At 36.2% G+C, this 23,255-nt stretch overlaps 1 protein-coding gene across 1 annotated transcript; it reads right to left on the bottom strand.

Moving 5' to 3' along the window:
* Positions 1-15,211: 15,211 nt before the first annotated feature.
* Positions 15,212-21,710, bottom strand: LOC308399904 (uncharacterized protein). Its single transcript, XM_080887320.1, has 10 exons — positions 21,371-21,710; positions 20,528-20,755; positions 20,139-20,292; positions 19,867-19,939; positions 19,278-19,620; positions 18,699-18,794; positions 17,863-18,173; positions 16,554-16,735; positions 16,005-16,174; positions 15,212-15,401 (listed from the first exon to the last, which is right to left on the bottom strand). Exons 1-8 carry the CDS (start codon positions 21,676-21,678, stop codon positions 16,716-16,718), a joined length of 1,533 nt encoding a protein of 510 aa, XP_080743446.1. The 5' UTR covers positions 21,679-21,710; the 3' UTR covers positions 15,212-15,401; positions 16,005-16,174; positions 16,554-16,715.
* Positions 21,711-23,255: the final 1,545 nt, after the last annotated feature.

Here is a 23,255-nt window from a genome sequence, read left to right as displayed (position 1 = left end):
TACTGTGTGTACTCGAGAAATCACCAGAATGATGTGTCCTTGTCACATCACACAGAGTGGAGAAAACAGCATGAAATCGTCAGCATGGAGGATGAGAGACAGGGCCGGACGTTGCTTCTACTTTTATTATGGAAATATTCTTTCAAACGTCACACGCAGCACCACAGCAACTGTGCAGATGCACCCAACAGAACACAAATGTACTATGCTTGAATAGAAATGCTGCTCGCACGGCACCAAAAGCACATTGTGAACTCATTTTAGGGTGTTATCATAATTGTCAGATTGTTGCAGCATATGTTGCATAGTGCTGCTTGTAAGGACCACTGGTTTTAGTGCTGTATTCATACAGGCTTTATCATAATCTCTATTTTTTGCACAGTAAGCTAATATTAGGCATGTGGTGGCTGCAACGCCCGTGCAGAATGCAGCCACATGTTTCGCAGGATTATACGTCTGCGTATACAAACAAATATACGTTTGCTTGTTTCTCCGCATCTGTTGAGATGAAGGGGAATCAACAGAGCACGCATCTGATTAGGCTTGATGAACCCTGTTGGATTGAAGAGAAAGTGGAACACCAGTCCCCGGAGTCTGCATGGCATCGAATGCAAAAAAATAAAATAAAACAACAGAGATGAGACGGAAAGCCGAAGATAAAAAGAGACAAAAAGAAGGACTGCTCTCACCAATACCCTAATACGCTCCCATAAATTCCAGCAACTTGTTTGTGTTTGTTTTCACTGCTGTTCATTATTCCAGGTGATCAGACTTCAGAATGAACACGCGTATCGTTCTGGTCAGCAAAGCGCACATTTACAGATGAGATGAAAGAAACACTGCGGGACACACAAGAATGCGATCGGCTTTAATGGGATAATTGGATGTGAAACTGTCATTCCACCTGGTGAGGGACTGCTTGTGTGAGGCAAGCGGCTAGACGGCAACAAAAAACCAACCTAATCAGCCAGGCCCACTGAGAGCCATTTTATGCTGCAACATCAATTACAAAAGAATTGCTTTAGGGATACTCTGTCCAGGCTTTCCAATGCATCACTTATTAGACAATCCTTTGCTCTGACATGTACTCATCAGAGGATTGAGGCACCAGTGCTAGACAAGGTCATTTATGAATTATTTGGATTTGTGTCACTGTTTTTTCTTGTGTATGTGTGGTTTGTTTTTTACAAATAGACTGCTCCACAGTCAATGTCTGAGTCTGTCTGTGTGTAAAGGGACCAGGGTGTGTAATCAGTACTATTTCTTCCCTGGATAACTGAGACACTGTAGTCTGACAGTTAAAATATTTCTTACTTATTTCTTTAACGTTAGACTGGCCCTTATAATTATGTCTAATTGGGGTCATTTAAATTGGGATTCATTTTGTAGTTTTTCCTGGAGGTACTGCAAATGGATAGAAGTACCATAAGAGAAAATCAGCTGTGAAGAAAGCTTTGGTGAAAATGAAAAGGGTTTTTTTGTGATACCTCTACATTAGCTATAGCTCCTACAGAGTGCTTCACTGCCATTGATAATTGGATGTCTTTAAATTTCTTCCATCTCAATCCAGGCAAAAAGGGGGCTCATGTCTTCAGGTCCCATTAACTTCTCCAAGGAGGTCAGTCATTACACAGGCAACTCTTCCTTCTCCTCCCCAAAGTCAAAACACCTGCTAAGAATCTTGGCATTATTTCTCACCAACATTTACATTTTGAAACTCGCATCCCTAAAGCTCATCCATCGCAAAACTTTTATTGGCTCCCGATAACTTTAACTTTCTCCAGTCTTGATTGTTGTAGCTCACTTTTCACATCTATCTCCCAGTCCTCCATAGTCTGTCTTCAGATGGTTAAGAATGTAGCAGCTAGGCTGTTCACACATCGCCCTTATTCCTGATGCCCTTCACTGGCTTTCAATGAAATTCAAAATACATTAAAAAAAAGATTAATGGCATATAAAGCCCTCTATGGCTGGCCTTCTGTATATATGGCAGACCTGCTCAGACCTGATTTCAGCAGTTGGAGTCTCTGATCACCTGACTGGTGTGGTCCATGTGGTTATTTTGAAACAACTGCTGAGTTTTTTTTTCTTTAATTTTTTTGACTTCTTGTATACAGAAGTGTGCATGCAGGAATGAATGTAAAACTGTATGTATGTGTTTATATATTTTGACATGTACACTTATCTTTAACGTGTGGTTTTATGCAAACTGTAACAGTGTGTTTAGAACATGTTATACAAATAAAGTTATCGTTCATGAAAAAGGTGCTTTTTATATGGAATGGCCCAATGTGGGTAGTCAGTTGATACATTATATTGAAAAAGTCATGAAAGTTGTAAGACAATTATTTGTCCAGTGGATTGTTAGCATGGGTCGGGGTCCCATTAATTGTGGAGTACTTCAGAAGTGCTCACTTTGAGATGAGAAGTTCAGAGAATGGAGGACAAAGGAGCTTGGAAAGAAAACGACTGGACATCTTTAAGTTTCGTGAAGATCTTTCAGTTCTCATCCAAGAGGCTTTGTCAGTTCCAAGTATGATAATTTACCTAATTAAGAATTTTCAGGTGTTACCCACATGCTAGCATTCATGCTTTCTTGTGTATAAAAATCACTACTGTGATAGCTACTGTATCTAGGAAACAATTGGTATTATGATTCTTATAGAGATGCTGCTTTGCTTATGAACTATGACGGCTAATGCTGTATGTGATTACAACATTAGAAGAGTTATCTCTCCTATGCTCTTCATTTGGCACTGATTTAATTGAAGACCTATAAAAATCAGTAGCATAAGTTCCAAGAATAAATAAGATGACTGTATCATTGCATTAGGTTTTGTTTTCCTTGCATCATAAATCTAATGAAGTAAAATAATATCAGCCACTATTTTTGTTTTAGTGAGTGTATTATATCTCTCAGTTGCTGTATATTTGACATGTAAATGGCCTGTATTTGTATAGTGCTTTACTTAGTCCCTAAGGACCCCAAAGCGCTTTACACAGGTAAGGTTTTGTTTATTACTTCACAACATAATGTAAATAAAAAACGGGTAATTCAATCACTTCACACTCAAAAAAGGAGCTCATCATCTTTAAGAATAATGATTCAAGAAAAGGCGCGTTCAAGAAACTGTGTGACTTGTGTTCGTTAAAAAAGAAAAGAAGCTTCCATTACACACAGACACACACACAGACACACACACACTCCAAATCAAATTCTGAGCAGCCTGAAGTGCTGGGAAATGATCATTAGGAGCCTCAGTGGCACTTGAGACGTTGCAGTTGACGTGCGGCGGATGCTGCTCCCCGCAACCTCATGGTGATATGCGTCAGCAATCAGAGGGAGAAGATGTGTACCAAACAGCCGGGATAATTAAGGTTGAGCCAACAAACATAATCAACGCCGAATCAGGCTGCATTGTGGCAAGCTACGTTGCCTGAAGAAGCCCATGTTAATTTTCTGCTTCTACATAAAGTGGCTGCTGGTGAGAACATAAGATATCTCTGTTTGAATAGGCATTTATTACCAGAGAAAAAAACAAGTTTAAAGGTTTTACCATGAAATTTACTAAATGAAGCAATTTTCTTATTGCATACCTGGTGCTGTGTATGTTGTGGCGTTTGCATGTTCTCTTTGTTCCTGTGTCAGTTACTACCGTCTAAAGACATCCACGTAAGGTTAACTGGTGATTCTAATGTTTGTATGTGTTTGCCAAATCACAAGTTGGTTTCTGTTGTGACATTACACTTACTGTAATGCAAGGAGACCATTTCCTACTTTACAGAAGTTTACTTTTACTATAAATCGTCTGATTAGCAGTTGTTACACCTACAGCGGCTGTCACTGGGTCTGTTACAAGCCTGTGTGGGCAGCCAAGGTTGTATGCCTGCATATGGCCCACAGCGGTTTTTGCCTTTTTGAGTGAATGTTTTATTGTGGGCTACTTTAACCCCATAGTAATTTTAACAATTTTCTGTGGGCAAGTTATATTGAGTTTACCAAATGAAGTTAACAGGCTTGGCGGAAAAAAAAAGTAAACTTTTTGTTTAGTTGTTACTGAAGTTTACATCAGCACAGAGTACTCTGTAGTTAAAGCAAAGAACAAATACTGGTGATCTTAAATTTCTAAATTAAATGAAATTAAAAAGACTTTACATGTCTGTGATAATACTTAGATAAATTATTATTTATAGATAAATAATCAGTGGTAGCTGAAGCCTCTAGTTTGTCCAGAGAAATGTGCACTATAACTATACCAGCTTTCCTCACTTAAGAAAATGAGTTAAGTGGCTGTTAATTTTTAGAAGTTCACTGATTTTTTTTGAAGTGATGTTAAAAGAATAAACACGAAAGAAAGCAATGACATCATTCTATCAGTAGGAGAAAGCAATGCACTAAACCATGCCTAGGCTGCCAAAGAGAGGAAGAACAACAGCCACTTGTGTGTGAACATGAACGTTTCAACTATTTGTGCTCTGCTTTTTTTATGGCTGAACATTGTTATGCAGTCAGTGTAGCATACTGGTTAAAGATCATCAGACTGCTTGGATTTTAGACACTTTTTAGAGACTCGTTTTCTCTTTTGAAGAATAAGAAGGTCGGTACCATATAATATAAATATAAACTATTACTCCTGTAAGACCTAAATTGCTATTTTGAAGTAATGTTTGAAATTAACTGTTTTGTCAGAAGCCCATTAATGTTGATGCCTATGGATTTTCCCCACAACAGATAGTAACTGTTGGCTGTCCTGTCAAATATGGTGGTGTTTTTATTGTTTTTGAGAGTTTGTTTGTGTTATTTTGAAGATAAGATAAGATAAGATAAAATAAGACTTTATTGATCCCACGACGGGGAAATTTTTGCGTTGCCTCAGCTCAGGTACAGATATTAGAAGGAAAATACAAATAAAATACAAACAAAAAAATAATAATAAGTAAGATAATACACTATATACAAGGTTTCACAATTTTCTCTTTTTTCATTGTTCTTGATTGTCAGAACAGAAAGAAGAATTCTGGAGTAAGTTGGATGAAGTGTTAGAGAGTGTCCTTAGGAGCTTCCTGGAAAGTGGTTATTGGAGCAGATTTCAGTGCACATGTGGGTGAAGGGAAGAGAGGTGATGAGGAAGTGCTGGCCAGGTAAGGTCTCAAGGAGAGAATTGTATAAGGACAGATGGTAATGGGCATATTAGAAAAGGGATGATGAATATGGAATTGGCACGCTGGAGGAAAAGAGGATGCAGCGAAGGAGGACATGTGGTTTGCTGTGACAGAGGAGGATGCTAGGGATAGGATGAGATGAAGGCAGACTATGCACTGTGGCGACTCCTAAAGACAGTCTTTTTTTGTTGTTCAGTACTACTTTGTACTGCAAGGCCTCCTATCCAGCAAGGCCACAGAGGGCTCAAGTTAGCAGGCCTGCCACATCAGATGGTGGTCCCAACGCTCACAGGTGGCTTCCTATTTGGGACCCACAGTGCATTGCTCCACTAGGCTCCCAAATGGGCTCCACAATGAAGGGCCGAGGGGCTTTACCTTATTTATAATCAAGTTTACAACAAATTTTAATTTTATTAATTAATCCTAAATTACCATATTAATGCTACTTGTAACTCATTTTTGTTAAAAAAGTACTACTTTATTTATTATAATTACTTACTGTAGAAAGTAATTCATTACATTACTTTTTACATTTTGGTCTTAGCTACATTGTCAGTTAATTACTAGATATTACTTTCTTAATGAGTACAAACAAAAGGCTTTCTTTTTAAATTATAACACAAGACTGACAACAAAGTTGAAAACCATCTGTAGCAAGTCTCCCAGTATAGCCCAGGCTCACCAAACAGGAACCAGTCGTGATAAAGCGATGTGAATATCTGAAACAAATACACTGATCTCATTATTTCAAACTTTGGCAATGTTTAGTTTGAGCATTCAACACTATAACTAATATAACTAATATAAACACAGATTCACATTAGATGTTCAGACTCTTCTTTGTGCACTTTGCCTCACTGTTATTTGAGTGAGATTATTCTTGTTCCCTATTTCAGTTTACTTCTAGCATGAATTCAAAGGTTAGATCCTTTTGTATCATTCTGTTTTTGTTTTGCTTTATTTCCCGCACTTCTGTTTCTTTTTCTGCCCTTTCTGTTGTCTTGGGTTTATCTGTTCCTTTTCATCGCTCTAACTGATGTTTGTATTTTGTTTGCCCTTTTGTCATCTAATCTTGCCCCTGTTCTTCAAGCTTTACTTTTTGTTTTAATCATTTTTTCCTCACTATTTATTTTTTTACTATAACTTAAAATATAACATACTTACTATCACTGCATCCTTCAGTCTTATGTTGGGTTGTCAGCTGTTGGGTTCATGCATAAACGTCCCCTGAATTTTGACACCCACACATGGATGTAATTTTCATCAGTATGTGACATCAGGGAAAGGACTTTAAAAAGCCTAGCATTTGAATTTTTATTAAAATGTGGTTAGGACAGCAGCAGCAAACTCTCCCCCCCCCTCCCCCCTCCCCCCCCCTGCTTTCACTTGAAATGAATCAAACTGTAAATTAGGTACAAACACATTTGCATTGTGAGTTCACACAAGGACATTCCTCCAACTCCTACTGTTTCTTTTAGCTTTAATGGCTTTTTTTTCCTCTAATAGAGGCATGAAATTCTCCAAAATAATGACGAGACAGGGAAGCTGTGGCTTTAATTAAGGAATGCTATCATTGTGATCATTTTTATTCATAAACACGAGTTAAAAGCGGCAAAAAATGCTGTGGAGAGAGGGATATATTATTGATTGAAGGGAAAGATTAGAAATGAATGACCCATATGTCCCAGATTGAATAATCAATTTCAATTAATATCAATTTCACACTGCAGCTGCTTGGTAACAGTTCTGAGATCTGCTTTGGTGCCGTTCATTTTTCAGCCTCGTGGGGAGAGTGTGCCAATGGCGTGAGAGTGGGGACCGTGCAGGGTGGAACAATGGGCAGAAGGCATGGTCATATACGTCTTTTATGCTGTTCCTTCACAGGAAGTTAATGTGATTCCCACTGACCCCCTAGAGCTACCATCTCTTGCATTTTTCTTTATATGAGGAAAACATCAACAGTACATATTGATGTTGCATTTTTGCTCCTCTACCTGGCAAAGCAGAGAGCAAAAAATTGGAAAACTGGTTGGGAGAGCACAGTGTTCCCGTTTGGCCTTGAATACAATACAAAACCATCCATCATTCAAGTCTTATTTGAGGTGACAGTGATGAGGTGCTTGAGTGTGTGTGCATGCATTGCATCTGCGCATGTACCTACATGCTGTGGAGAGGTAACAATCTCCCCCGAGGAGTGCAAGTGATATTTTGAATCCAAATTGAATGGATGGGGTGATTGCTCCAGGAGAACATAATAGTGACATCTCAATAGGCATGCCCTTATCAGGGAAATAATAAGACTATTTTCATGACCAAAATTAGGCATGCAGACTGTCAGAAAGAAAAAAAAAGAAAGGGAGGGAGAGCGAGAGGGAAAAAAGAAAGGTCTGAACCAAATGAACCAAAGAAGATGCTTATTAGAGAAGTTCAATTTGCATATATTGTATGTCAGACATATTGGCAAAAATGTCAAAAACTAAATCAAAAAAAGCCCTTCTAGTGTATCTGCTGAAATTGCTCCTTGATCAGAGTGAATGGATTTGACAGAATGGTGACGTTGTGGCTATCTTGCGGAAATAAATCATTGCTGAGACATTTATGAGACATAGCAGGAGTGCAAGCTTCCCCCTCAGTGTTGTTAGATCAGAAAGAAGAAAAAAAAACCTCCCTCCCCACCCATTTCCATGCATTGCAAACCATTTCTTTTTTTCCTAAAACCAATGTGGATACAGAGGTCCTTAGGGACATTTATTGTTTTTTGCGTTTTTAATTTTAAACCATTTTCACTGTGTTGAGTGGAATATAGCCAAATTTGTCAAAGAATTTTCTTTTTAATTATATTTTATAATTGTGGTGTAAATTCATTGAATTAGCCTAAAATGGCTAAGCTACAGAAATGCATCCACCTTAGTCCCTTTGGAAAAAAATGTCCACATTGAAACCCATTATAAACGCTATTTTTCACGCCAGAAAAATTACGGTCAAAGGGATCGTCAGGTTTCCAGCTTAGGTTTCGTTTTGGACTACAGGCCTTAGAATTGTAATTTTTTTATTTGTCCACCGGGTGGCGCCCTTGCTTCACATTTGACCTCTGCTGGAAAACAGCGGGCTGCTTGGACAGACCTGCCGGAAATGAAGCCTCATCTCCGGCGTGCAGCAGCGGCTTCGCCCGCTGATCGGGCGGGACCATTTTTTGGTCCCTAGGACCATGAGAGGGTGCATTTTTTTTTAGTCAACAGGAAATGACGTATTTGTTGTCACGTGGTATCGCACGTGTCTGCTGGAGAAAGGAGTCCCACGCAACATGCCCCGGTTCTTCGTCGCGACTTACCCCGGGAAGAAGCACTATTTTCGGCCTAGAAGAGCAGCATTGACCGCCTGGAGACCGTTTTGGGCTCCGGAAAAAAAAATTAAAAGTAGATCGAAATTAATTTTGGTGCCAATCTTTGGACCATCTAAAGGCCTAATTATAATAACAATCAAATATTACTTCAAATGTTTTTTTGGGAAAATATTTAGTTTTTTAGTTTTTTTTTTAGTTTTTTTGTAATTTAAAGGGTTAAAACAACGAAAATATAATTAAAACTTTATATGAATATTTCAGGGAGAAGTAGTTTTAAAAGACTGACCAATTTAAAGTGAAAAAAAAATTAATATTTAATATTTTTATTGCACTTTTTGGGGAATTGTCCTTAGGCATGCATTTTTTAATGTGCTCCTGCAAATGTTTTTTTTGGAAAATATTTAGTTTTTTTGTTTTTTGGGGCTAAAAAAAACAGGGCGCTCATGTAATACAACTGGGATTTAAAGGGTTAAAACAACGAAAATATAATTAAAACTTTATATGAATATTTCAGGGAGAAGTAGTTTTAAAAGACTGACCAATTTAAAGTGGAAAAAAATATTAATACATAATATTTTTATTGCACTTTTTGGGGAATGGACATTTATGTCCATTAGGGACCAAGGTGGATGCATTTTTTAAGGATCTCCAAGGGTTAAATTCTGGAATTTTTTCAGTGCAAAAATGCCCTTCAAATCATTTTTTCGTTCTTTGAGGCGAGAGCGGGACTGCAGACTGATGCAGTCCTGTCACCACAGCAGATTTCTGGAGGTATCTGAGTGAACTGTTATGCAGCAACCTGCATAAATATAACACACACACAAAAATGTGGAGGAAAAAAAAATCATATGACTCATAAAAACAGTTTTACACAGAATGAGTTTAAAGGCCTCTGTGCCTCTTACTATCCTCCATCCCACCACTTAACGAGCTTTGGTTAAATTGCAAAATGGCCTAAAGCCCATCATGCTGCAGTAGTCAGTGTATAATCTAGTCATTTTCTCTTGCATCATGCTGCACCCTAGCAAATGGTGTCCCTCTACCACTGTAGTTTCAAACCTGAGAGCTGGATTTCCAGAAGTCATACTGTGTTACATTGGATGTCCATCAATGTTATTTTCTGCAAGAAAAAGAAGATCATCCACTTATTGATGTTTACCCACTGAAATTTTCTGTTGAAGAGAGGTCTAAAAGATGTCTAAAAGGTGCACACCCATTGCAAAAGGCCAAAGCATCACACTGCTTCCACTGGCTTACGTTCTTCCAATGCATCCGGCTATCAACGTGATGTAAAAGAAAACAGAAGAAAACAGATTCATCAGATTAGGCCACCTTCTTCTATTGTGCTGTGGTCCTGTTCTGATGCTCATGATGCTCTTGTAACCATTGTTGGTACTTTTCAGCAGTATGGATCTTGTATACAAAACACAAGATCCATAGAGGCTGGGGTCTATCACACCAGGCAAGATCCCAGGTGCAGGCTGTGTAAAGATGCCCCTGAGACATAACTGCAGGGTGCAAGATGCAAGCATGCAGGACATACATGGAACGCCATAACCAAGTGGCCGGCATAGTATGTAGGAACATCTGTGCATCTGTGCATCTGTACATCCCGAGAGGGGAGAGGTTTCTGGTGGATTTCCTCTGTGCTGGTCAGAGTGTGCTACTGGCTTAGGTGTGGAACAGCCTGCTGCGTATGACCAGCCTTCTGGTGTGTGGCTCTGGTATGTGAGTAGTGCTTAACTGAGCAGTGATTGCCCATGAGTGACGGCGGCCTTCATTGGTTTGTGTGGCCTGCCTGGATATTGTTTGTTAGCAGCGTTGCTGTCTCTTTCTGTTGAAGCCTTGTTGTTGCTTTCTTTGTTGAGTGGTCATTACCATTGTGGGTTGACCTCCCTGATTTCTCGTTAAAGCAGCGGTGCTGTCTCCTTTTGTTGTTGCCATTTATAATTATTGAGGTGTTTTCTTATAATAAATATACATATATATATATATATATATATATATATATATATATATATATATATATATATATATATATATATATATATATATATATATATATATATATATATATATATTATGGAATGCCCTTTAGGAAAATATTATATATATATATTCCAACCAAAGTCTGAATATATAGAATGAAACTTGAATATATAGAATGATCTTTTGAATATATAGAATGAAACTTGAATATATAGAATGAAACTTGAATATATATAGAATGAAACTTGAATATATAGAATGAAACTTGAATATATAGAATGATCTTTTGAATATATAGAATGAAACTTGAATATATAGAATGAAACTTGAATATATATAGAATGAAACTTGAATATATAGAATGAAACTTGAATATATAGAATGATCTTTTGAATATATAGAATGAAACTTGAATATATATAGAATGAAACTTGAATATATAGAATGAAACTTGAATATATAGAATGATCTTTTGAATATATAGAATGAAACTTGAATATATAGAATGATCTTTTGAATATATAGAATGAAACTTGAATATATAGAATGAAGCTTGAATATATAGAATGAAACTTGAATATATAGAATGAAACTTGAATATATAGAATGATCTTTTGAATATATAGAATGAAGCTTGAATATATAGAATGAAACTTGAATATATAGAATGAAACTTGAATATATATAGAATGAAACTTGAATATATAGAATGTATGAACTTCATTTTTAGAGATGATGTGTTTCTGAATTCTCTGCCTTTACAAAATGGCATCAGCTGAACTATTTCAGTACTTTTTAGAGCTTGACAACTGTTTTGCGACAGCTGTTCAAACTGCAAATGGTAGAAATAATTTGGAATTTATACTACGTCACCTTGAAGAACACGTTTTCATTATTGCAACATTTCTAGTGCTCATGAATAATGTTCAACAAAACGTTTCTGGGAGAAGATTATGCACACTTCTTGAGGGAATTTATCAATCACTGATGGAGATGTCAACTGAGCTAACACTTCGAGCAGAAGCTGAAGCACATGTTATGGGCTCATTATATCATTCTACATCTCAAAGAGGAAGGCCAAGGTAAGTGATAAAAATGGAAACAAATTCATTCATAATGTGTATGGCACTTGAAAGAGTCAAGAGATGGCAAACAAGATAATGAATGCAAGAAATAAGAAAGAAGTTAACATATTTCTTCTTTTGTTTCTAACTCTTTTAGGTACAACATACCAGCTACTCAGCTGACTGACATGCGAGACTTGGGGTTTAGTTGGATGGCCATATCTCAAATGTTGTCAGTAAATGTTCGAACACTGTACAACCACAGGATACAACTAGGTTTAGTGGACTATGGAAATTTTAATAATATTTCAAATGTGGATCTTGATCATCTCATTACTGAGATTCTTACACATACCCCTGGCTCAGGAGAATCCTACATTAGTGGTAGTTTGAGAGGAAGAGGAATCAGAGTTCAGCGGTGGCGAGTGCGAGAACGTTTAAGAATAGTTGATCCAGTGGGAAGAGCTTTGAGAGGACGGAGAGCAATTCAGCGGAGGGTCTACAATGTCACTGTCCCAAATCAAGTGTGGTATGCCTTTTTTCAAGTCTTAAATTTGATTAATGTTAATTATTACTTCCTGCATTGTAGTAATATAATATTTTGTTTGTGTTTTAATAAACAATGTTGTATAATGTCTGAGTTTAAAATATTGTTTATCTCCAGAAATAGTTTACATGACAGAAGTACAATGTCAAAGTCATAGACCTTTATTTTAATGTACATCTAGTGTCATAATAATAATATATTTCTTCTTATTCCAGGCATATTGACACAAACCATAAGTTAAATCCTTGGGGGTTTGTGTTTCATGGAGGAGTTGACGGCTACAGTCGCTGCATTACCTACATGAGATGCTGCACAGATAACAGAGCATCAACTGCTATGCAACTTTTCCAGAGTGCCGTTGATCTCTTTGGCCTCCCACAACGTGTCAGGGGTGATGCTGGCAGTGAGAATATTGATATTGCACGGTTTATGATTGAACATCGAGGGCCAAACAGAGGAAGCTTTATGGTTGGACGAAGTGTGCATAATCAAAGAATTGAAAGATTGTGGGGTGAACTAAACAGAGTTGTGTCAGCATACTTTAAAGACCTTTTCCTCTTTATGGAAAATGTTGGGATTTTAGATAGCACTGATCCATTTCATATTAGGGCTCTTCACCATGTATATCTTCCAAGAATTAACAGATCTGTGGATGAATTTGTAAATCAGTGGAACCATCACAGCTTAAGGACAATGGAAAATCACTCCCCGCTGCAGCTGTGGACTGTTGGAATGTTGCAACTTCCTCAGCATCACAGACCGCTCAGTCAAGTGCACTTCAGACATCGTTCTTACCATCACCAGCAGTTGACGGCTGACTTGAGGCAGATCGACCCCTTGAGTGACGATGGAAATCATGGGATAGAAGTTTTTTTGACAGCATGCCGCATGCTTCAGTTAAGTTATTAGTAAATTTGTTTGTGTTAATTAAAAAATTTATTTGAGTGCCAGAAACTAAAAATTGTGAAATATCATGATACTGAAAAGGGTCCAAGACTATTATTTAGGTAAAAGAAAGGTAAGATAAAAAGACTGGTTTTATCTTCATATTCACTTGTGCCATTTAAATCATAAAAGTAGACAAATAAAGTGTTTAGACTACACTTTTCTTTCATGACAAACCATACTTGTCACAGTACAAAATGTTACAGTATATGTTACATATGATTGTATGATGTACTAATGTATCTGTTAATAAACAGGAATTATGATTCATTCATTAAATAAAATATGTTACACATTTTAAACTCTTTAAACTTTTTTTAAAGACAAAAATTACATAAAAAGTAGAAACACAGAACACTTTATTTGTGTATTTCCAGTACCCATAGGAAGGAAATAATATTCTGCAGTAATAGGGCTGGTCTTAAAAAAACAAAATGAAAGAGGAAAAAAAACCCAAACAATCTACAATGAGCCTGTGTTATCAAGTAGTATAGTAAAATATGCAAACAAAATCCTTAAAACACTCCCTGCAAACCAGGTTATGTTTATTATCATTATCATTATTATTATTGTTTATAATACTTTGATAATATATAATAATTTGATAAGATTGTAATGTCATATAGTGTGATATAATGTTCATATTTCAACCTGTAACATAACCAGGTTTGACCTAACCAATGTCTGTCACATTTATAGACAACTTTGCTGCCAGTGTTGGAGATACTGTCTTTCTACCTTTTAGTATGTAGGGTTACTGTAATACTTTTCAAAACTTTACCAAAACCTAACAAAAACATTTTTAAACCTGTGAGTTAAGCTAAAAGTTAAATGATATTAATACAAAGTTCTGTGTAAAGCATAAATGTTCAAATGGGACACTGAAATAAAGCTTAACTCATCTCATTTGAAAATTCACATTATGTGGAATAGTTGAACACAGGAAGCATTTGAGAAAACTTAATTCTATATAACAATGAGATTGTGGCATATTATTTTGCTCACTGCAGGGGTGCTAAATAATGTAATGTTACTATGGGTCATACCAGAGACAAAACATGCCATATAAGCAGGAAAACAAATTAACTACAATCAAAAAACAAAAAAATGCCCCACATGTATAAACTGAAACAAAATTATTCTATCCATTCTCTTCGGCTTATCAAATCCATGTCTGATTTGAAAGTAGTGTGCACTGCATGAACTGGTATTTAAGCTGTAATTTGAAAGACACACATGAAGCTTATTTAGGCTATACAGTCCTACTGCTGTCCAGGGTGTACTCTGATGCGGGGTTAACAACATTAACAAAAACAAGAAAATAAAAAATGCATATGCAAAATAGAAAAAAACCCAAATCCTCATCATGTCACCAATCCTTAAGAAAACACATCATGCTCTTCCAAATCCTGGTGAATTCCGTATTGCAAAATCCATGTCTGATTTGAAAGTAGTGTACACTGCATGAACTGGTATACGAAGGATATTTTCACAAGTATTGGCCACTGGAAATCTGCAGTTAGTGACGAACTCAAGGCTTGGCTTTGGAGAAAAACCCAGGGCTGGTATGCTGTCACATCCAGTGCAGAAAACAAGAATATCTTCCAAAGAGACATCATTTTCAACTATAAGATAGAAAAATACAAAATCATAATGATATTCTGACTAAGACTACTGATGTACAGATACATTAAATTACCAAAAGATTAAATCAAAAGTGAAACATGTATATATTTTTAAAAGTAAGCTGTAATTTGAAAGACACACATGAAGCTTATTTAGGCTATACAGTGAAACCACAATGTCAAAAAAAGAAGTTAGTGGAGACCACAACATACTAAATGTACGTGGATGCAGCAATAGCCTATTATTTGTACTCAGTATACAGGATTGGTAATAATTTATTTATTTAGTTATCCTCCTATTTATCCTGTTATTTATTTATCCTGTTAATACACTGAAGTCAAACTGAAATCACATTTGGATACAATGTTCTTTGTAAACCCAGCACTTGCATCAGTACTATCTATCTACCTTTTTTGTTATGGCATCTATGTCTGTAATTTCATGATGCTGCTGCACAAAAGTGAGAATTTTGATTTATGGTCAAACAATGTGCCAAGTAGTAAACTCACATTCTGCCTCCTCAAGATAGTCTTGCCAGAAAGCCAGGGTCCGGCACTCATCTTGAAATGCATTACTCCCTCGTTCGGAGTGAATGATCTGGAATAGATTCTCCATATCAGTTGCTCTGAGAGCCATTCCAGCTTTCACGAAAAGGCACTTCATCTGAAGAGGGTATGTCTGTAGAGCATCTAGGACACCTAGAGACCTCAAGCCATCTCTGAACCTAGCCAAAATAAAACAAAATCAAATTGTATTTTATATTACTATTATTATATTTGTATTTGATTGGATTTGGAACCTGTATCATAACAAGAGGTTTTGAGGTTTTATCAAGAGACATTTCTGAACTAATTACATTTTACTTTCCTGTGGACTGCTGTATCAGAGGTGAAGAACATTTTTCCCCTTACAGGGCCAGACTGTCTTAGATACAGATAAAGAATGCCTATACATGGAACAACTGAGCTGAAATATGATACACAGGGACCTGTCATGAATTGGAGTAAAAGTGACAAATTGCTTTCAAATACATCTGGTCTCTTGTTCCATTGGCATACCTTTTCTGTCAGTCTACAATCAACCCAAATGCTACTCAATTTGAATCTATTTTTATTTACATATTTAAACACATGCCTACATCGGCACAGATACGTTTTATGTGAATTTTAATTTCATGAATGAAAGATATCTGTTTTGTTATGAACTGTACTAGCATGGAGCGCTACAGACCTGTACCACCCAAACAGGCTAATACCCGTTTCACAACACAGTGACTTTAGTTTGACAGGCTTAATTTTTTACCATTACAGTATGTGTTTAGACATACCTTTCAAAAGGTGCACGGGTCCGTTGAAGGACATACCAGTGAGCCAGATCCAAAGCAGTTTCTTGTTTGTTTTGAAGTGTTATGCAAACATTGTGACCAGCAAGACTGATCAAGTTGGCTGCCTGTGCAACTGCATCTTGCAGCTGTAGATCATTCTCGGCCTGTATGATCTAAAAACAATATGAGGAAATTATAAAATGAATTATTTGACTCTACTATTTAGTAGAACATACAAAACTAATAGCTTCAGTGTTTAATTAGTACATTAACCCTATGAAACCCCATAACCGATCAGGAGGCTGAGGTATAAGTTATTAAGCTGGAAAACAAGTGCAATCATTAAATTCTGTAACCAACAGAACCAACAGAACCATAACCTGCCACACACATTTTTAGTTCTTCCTTCTTGTAGCCATTAAAATGTTTGATCTTTTACTAGAAAGGTGCAGGACTCGGGCAAGAAAAATTAGGGAAGTGTTAGTAAAAATGTTGGACAAGCAAAAAAAGACCTACAATGAAATTGAAAGAACCAAAGGAAAATATGCTCACCGACTGCACTTGTGACCTTGTTTCCTCATCAGTAATATGATCAGTGCTGACTTTTACATTGTCTGGACCCTTTTGAAGACACTCATAGAAGAGTTCAGACAAGAAACATGGACTCTGTCCCCCGTGGGCAATTGACATTGCCATGATCTGGCCAGCATAGTATTATCCATTATCTTTCATTGCTGTTAACAAATAAAATAAAACATCATCTCAAAAGCTTGCATCATTATTTTTGTTACCGTGGCATTTTTTATAGTACAAGTTACCAAATATTATTTCTGAAAAAAATATTGCCCATACAGTTGCACCCATAATAGTTTGGATAATAACAAAATCATCTTAATTTTGCTGTGCACCACCACCTTGGATTTTAATACCAAACAATCAAGATGATACTAAAGTGCAATTCCTTCGAGGTATTTTATTAAAAAATGGCACCAGCTGATTAGGAATTACAGTCAATTTTATACATTATCCACCATCTTTAAAGATGGTTGCTTTAGACAAGTGATTGAAAGCTAACACCATTTTATGTATTATTTTTAATACAAGGATTAAAATTCTTTACAATTCTTTACAGCCTTACAGTCAGATCAGGTAACTGAGCTGGCTTGTTATGCTTTGGGTTATTATCAATTTACACTGTCCAATCAATTTAGCATTTGCATTTGGCTGAATCTGAACAGATTGCCCTTTACACTTCACAAATCACCAGTGCTATCATTGACAACAGTAGTGGCTTGGTTCTATGGCAGCTACTCATGCCCGTGTCATAACACTGCTTCCACCATGTGTGACTTAAGCTATTCTTTTCTTTACTATGCTTTTCTCCTTCCATCATTTTGGTTAATCTTGGTGTAATCTGTCCATATCTTCATAGTAGTATAGCATAGTTCTTTTAGATGTTTTCTGGCAAAGTCCTTCCAGTTATTTACTATTGCACCTTGTTGTAAAACATCTGTGTTTCCATTCATAAGTGCATCTCTTGATTGTTGAATTACACCATATCAGTCATTTGAATAATTACTTTTGAGAAATGAGAGAGCATGTATAAAAATGACCAGAATTTCTAAATATGTAGTACTGTTTCAAACCTTTCAACTAAAGCAGACAATCTTCCCTTCAGTCAATCTAGGTTTAATTTTTTAAAATCCTCTGTGGTGGTACAAAAATTCTGTCATTGCCAAAAAAATGTGTTTAGTTAACTGTATGAGATACTAAACTCGTACATGTAATCACAAACCAATTGATGTATAATGTATTGATGTAAAATAAATCAAATGGCAACAATTAATAAAATCATAAGTACCTTTAGAATTGCACGTAAGAACTTTAGCATTGGGTGGACCTTCAAAGATGCCAAGTTTGTCCTTGACTTCACAGAGGCAAAGTCGGAAGAACTCCCGAGTAGGTCCTCCATTGTCAACAGCACCCTCAGATATTCCATAGTCATCAGTAAACTTCACATCTATTTTTTTCTCTGGTGAAAAATTGGATCTGCCCATGGCTCTGGATGCTCCATCCCACACATTTCGCCTTATGATGTTGAAGCGTACAGTGCTGTCATTATTTACTCTAGTAACAATCTGCTCCAAGATTCTCTCTAAGCTCTGGACGTCACTGAAACATACACACACACAAAAAAAAAAACAGTAAAGAAATATACTAGTCTCAATGGCAATAACCCACCAACAGAATAATGATGTACCATTCTTAAGACTGTAATTGATATTTAACAAAAAAGAGATACAAATCAAGAATGTTTGTGATAATGGAAAAAAGATTAAGTTTAAGTTAAACTAAGTTTACATTTTTATCTTGTCATAAATACACTAGTATTTATAAATAGTATAAATACACTATATAAATACAAGCAGAACAAGAAAAACAACAAGATCCAACACTGACAACCAACCTCCATTCAAAAAAGTAAAAATAAACCAAAACATATATCAAGTAAAATATAAGTAATCTGATAGCCTTGGTAATCTTCAAATGACAACAGAAATCACAGGTTGCAGTTCGTAGTTTGCTTATTCAAACTGATCCAAAACTAGACAGTAGATGACTCCTTTTCCGCAACAAACATAAAATAATGGTTAATATGTTGACCTTTCAACATGTAAAAGTTTGTGTTGTACTGACCTTTCACTTGCACTTGAGTCTAAAGACCTTGAAATGGCTTCTTGGAGGTCGGGGTCATCTGACAGGTATTCTTCCTCAAACAGGCCAAGATATGTACTGCAAAGCCAGAATGTTTTGTAAATTATTTAGTTAAATTACATATAAATGATGTTGACAGAATTACATTATCACAATACATAGATTGGCCTCAGCATTATTAAAGTTGTGTGGGATCATCTTGACAGAGAACAGAACAAAAAGCCTGGAAAACTATTCCTGAACCATGCTTAAAGAAATTCAATAAAAAGAAGACATCACCATCAAGAAAGCTTGGTTAAGAGAGTTCAAGCTATGTTGAAGACTAAAGTAGCTCATATCACATTTTGAATTTTAAGCTCATTAAAATTCTACAAGTTTTGTTCTACTCTAATATACTGCGCTTCCATGTCTGTTTGTAGACAGAATTTTGTAGACTTCAGTAAATCACTGCGCTTCTTTCCTATTTTTCCAGCAAAATACAAAGAAAGCAGGGGTGGGTCATGACTTTTGCACAATATAGCTCAAAAGATTAAAAGATACAAACATGTACAAAACACATACCTGTAGGATGTGCTGGATAAACTTGGCTGGGTAGGTCCATTGGACACACTGGAGGTGTTACTAGAGAAGACACGTGTGTCACCAGTAACACTGGCAGAAGAACCCACTGATAAGCCAGGTGTGTTGTAACTGACAAAGGCAGATGTTCCACTGGAGTAAGGCTCATCCTCATCAGTAGCAACGACAGCAGGATTGGTGGACATTGTGAGGGTGTCAGCAGAGATGGAAGATTCAACAGTACAAACATCTTGGGTAGCAACGCACCAGATGACCTCATCATCAACAGACATGGACTGTGCGTTAACAATGGGAATGGCTGAGGGAACTTCTTTAGAAATTTCAACTGTGAGAACACAAAGAACAGGAGTTTAACTTTTGAATAACATCTAATCACATTTATAGCTTTTGCTTTTCATGTATTTAGGGGTACATTTCTTCCTGCTCAAAATATTAAACTAAATTTAAATATGATTTTAACAAAGACTTGACACTTAGCTAAAGACACAATGCCTAAGATGACTAAGTAACAGACACTGAACCAACTTAATTTACAGTTTATTTGGAGCGACTTTTAGATAGGAATATTTACCGCATTTGTCAGAATTCAACGTTTCTGTGAAATCCTGCCTGCTTGTATGGCTACTCTCTCCATCAGAATATGTCTGTAAATTAAAACAGATAATACATTTCATTATACTGACAACAAAATGTCATAATAAATATTAGTAATATGTTTATGTATTATGTATTAAAACATAATACAAGTGACAATGTTTAAGGGAGTTTAAAATCCATCTTTGCCTTTTTCACTCTCATTTTATGAAAATACATACATTTGCTGAAATGATCAGGATTACTTACTGATTCATTGTCCTCACATAAGATGACCTTGTCAGGTCTGACATAAATTGACTTCTGATGAAACAGTTTTTTCACAAGGTCTCCATTCAAAGTCTGTTTGGAAGTGAGTGATGGCTCAACTAGTTTGGTGTGGCATGCCAGCAAAATCTGTAGCCTAGGGGAGGAAGAAAACATAGTGTATATGAAATTTTTGTTAAGGCTAACAGACTACAATACAATACAATACATTAAAAGGCTTAATTTTTGTTAACTCTAAAAGATATCAATCCAGTCATCTGATCGGTGCTCCCAGATCCTTTTTGGAAATACCCAAAGTTGACCTTTAATAGTATAATAATCTAAGTAACAAAAAATATATTTTTTTTTATAAAAAAGGATCTAATGCTTACCTGCATCCTTCAACAACTGGCTGGAAGGCAGTCCTTATTGCCTGCATTACTTTGTCTGAGTCCCAGTCACAGCTAAACTCCAGTGCAGATTTTATATGTCCATTTTCAAAAAGCCAAGCTTTTTTGTTACGCCTTGGCACATGTGTAGTTAGATGGTCTGGCAAGAGAATCACTTCTTTGGTGAAAGACTGAGCCACAGAATGTGACCTGCTTAGTTGTGCTGGAAACCTAATGGAGGATAAAGGCAAATTAAACATTTCTGCATGTTATATTACACTTCTCTGATCAATGAAGTACATTTAATTAAAAAAATACACCATGCTGTACACATGTCTAATCTGCATTAATAAACACCCTCTAGCCCCATGGTAGCTAGGATAGGCTCTTGGAATCCTGAATTGGATAAGTGGAAGAGAATGGATGGATGAATGGATGGATAGATGATGGAAGATAGTGGGATGGATGGGTGGAGAAACTTAACAATCACATAAACAAATGTCTTCAATTCACGGAGTACTTTTTGTTGCTTTAAAAAAGGTTTCATTAAATTATATACTGCCAACAACTATGTATTGTAACAACTGATGTGCTTTGCTTTTACACAATGTTTGCAGATTAAGCTTACGGGACGTGAAATATTATAGAAATGTTTCCACAATTAAACAAATTAACTGTTGTGCACAGTTTAGTCTCCACGTCCACACGCTGTCAGTCTATCGCACAGTTTTTTTGTTTTGTTTTTTTGTGATATTTTTGTTTACTTAGCTTCGTCGAGCAATTGAAACCTACGGGCTATTACTAACCTTCCACTAGTAATTTCAGTGCATTTAGTTCTGTTCTTACCTCTTCTGCCTTGGGCCCTTTCGAGTAAAAGGTCTAAGATTGTAGATGGGACCTGTTGTGGGGCACTCCTGTGATGTGGAAGGCACGTTCTCTATAACGTTAGCTGGATAGCCAGGGGTTATCTGACCGGAGAGGTTCACTGCATTTGGTCTTCCACGACGAAAAAGTGAATAAATTTCTTCATCAGTAGTACGATGCGGTACACTAGTACAAATATTAGGTTGGCCAGAACATGCATTTGCCAAGGTGTTAATTAGCTCCTCATTACTTAGAATTTGAGCCACAAAATTCCGTGCGGACTGGCTCATAGTGCCATTCCTCGCAGGTACAAACAAGGAAAACACTAGATGGCGCAAGCGCCTCCGTGACGTCAAGCTTCATTCTATATATTCAGAAGATCATTCTATATATTCAAGTTTCATTCTATATATTCAGAAGATCATTCTATATATTCAAGTTTCATTCTATATATTCAGAAGATCATTCTATATATTCAAGTTTCATTCTATATATTCAAGTTTCATTCTATATATTCAGAAGATCATTCTATATATTCAAGTTTCATTTCATATATTCAGAAGATCATTCTATATATTCAAGTTTCATTCTATATATTCAAGTTTCATTCTATATATTCAGAAGATCATTCTATATATTCAAGTTTCATTCTATATATTCAAGTTTCATTCTATATATTCAGAAGATCGTTCTATATATTCAAGTTTCATTTCATATATTCAGAAGATCGTTCTATATATTCAAGTTTCATTCTATATATTCAAGTTTCATTCTATATATTCAGAAGATCGTTCTATATATTCAAGTTTCATTCTATATATTCAGAAGATCGTTCTATATATTCAAGTTTCATTCTATATATTCAAGTTTCATTCTATATATTCAGAAGATCGTTCTATATATTCAAGTTTCATTTCATATATTCAGAAGATCATTCTATATATTCAAGTTTCATTCTATATATTCAGACTTTGGTTGGAATATATATAATATTTTCCTAAAGGGCATTCCATAATATGGATATATATATATATATATATATATATATATATATATATATATATATATATATATATATATATATATATATATATATACACACTTCGTATGTGCCATGGGTCATGGGTCTGTTCACCTCTCAACTACATGTAGACATTAAGGGAGGTCTTTTCAACAGGCTTGAAGAACACATTTTCACCTTTCACTTTTCAACCAAGTCTCTGTGTTTAAACATCTTGCAAAGTTGTCTTTGATGTCTTTTCACCAGGTTTTTACTGGGTGAGTGCACGAAGAGGGCATTTCTGACAGTCGAGCCCTGTCTTATATGGTCCCAAATCGCCTGGCAAGATCCCTGTCAGCCTGTCTCTGAGAAGTGAGCCTGAGGGCCTGTAAAGTCAAGTGGCTTTGACACTCAAGACAAATGTCCTCAGCTTACGTTTGTGAATAGTGGATCACTACCCATGGCTGTATGGCACACTCATCTATGCACAGGCGCAGAGGAAACTAATTACTTATGTTATCATCACCATCATCATCATCAAGTTCACATGCGCTGTTTCCAAAAAGCAAATGTAGGGCAGTCAGCGAGCCTTATCGTTTGTGCAGGCACCGGCACCTTTCAAAACTTACAGGCATTAATTAAGAATCCATTATGTGCCTAAATCCATCAGAAACATGGACATTATGCAGAGTGGCATCACATTAGTCTAGCCTATGTTGTGTTTTGTATGCAAGTGTTGTAACAACTTCTTGTGGGTTTTTGTAAAAAGAGCAGCGAAGCCATCTGTTTCTTAGCGGTTCAGGATGCAGAGTGAATATTGATAAGGACACCAATGTTCTTGCTAATATGTCAGCTCACAGCTCTATC

Source organism: Rhamphochromis sp. 'chilingali' (assembly GCF_963969265.1).
Source record: "Rhamphochromis sp. 'chilingali' genome assembly, chromosome: 7".
Classification (NCBI taxonomy): Eukaryota; Metazoa; Chordata; class Actinopteri; order Cichliformes; family Cichlidae; genus Rhamphochromis; species Rhamphochromis sp. 'chilingali'.
The sequence above is the reverse complement of the archived record's forward strand: the minus strand, read 5'-3'. Positions and strand labels throughout refer to the sequence as shown.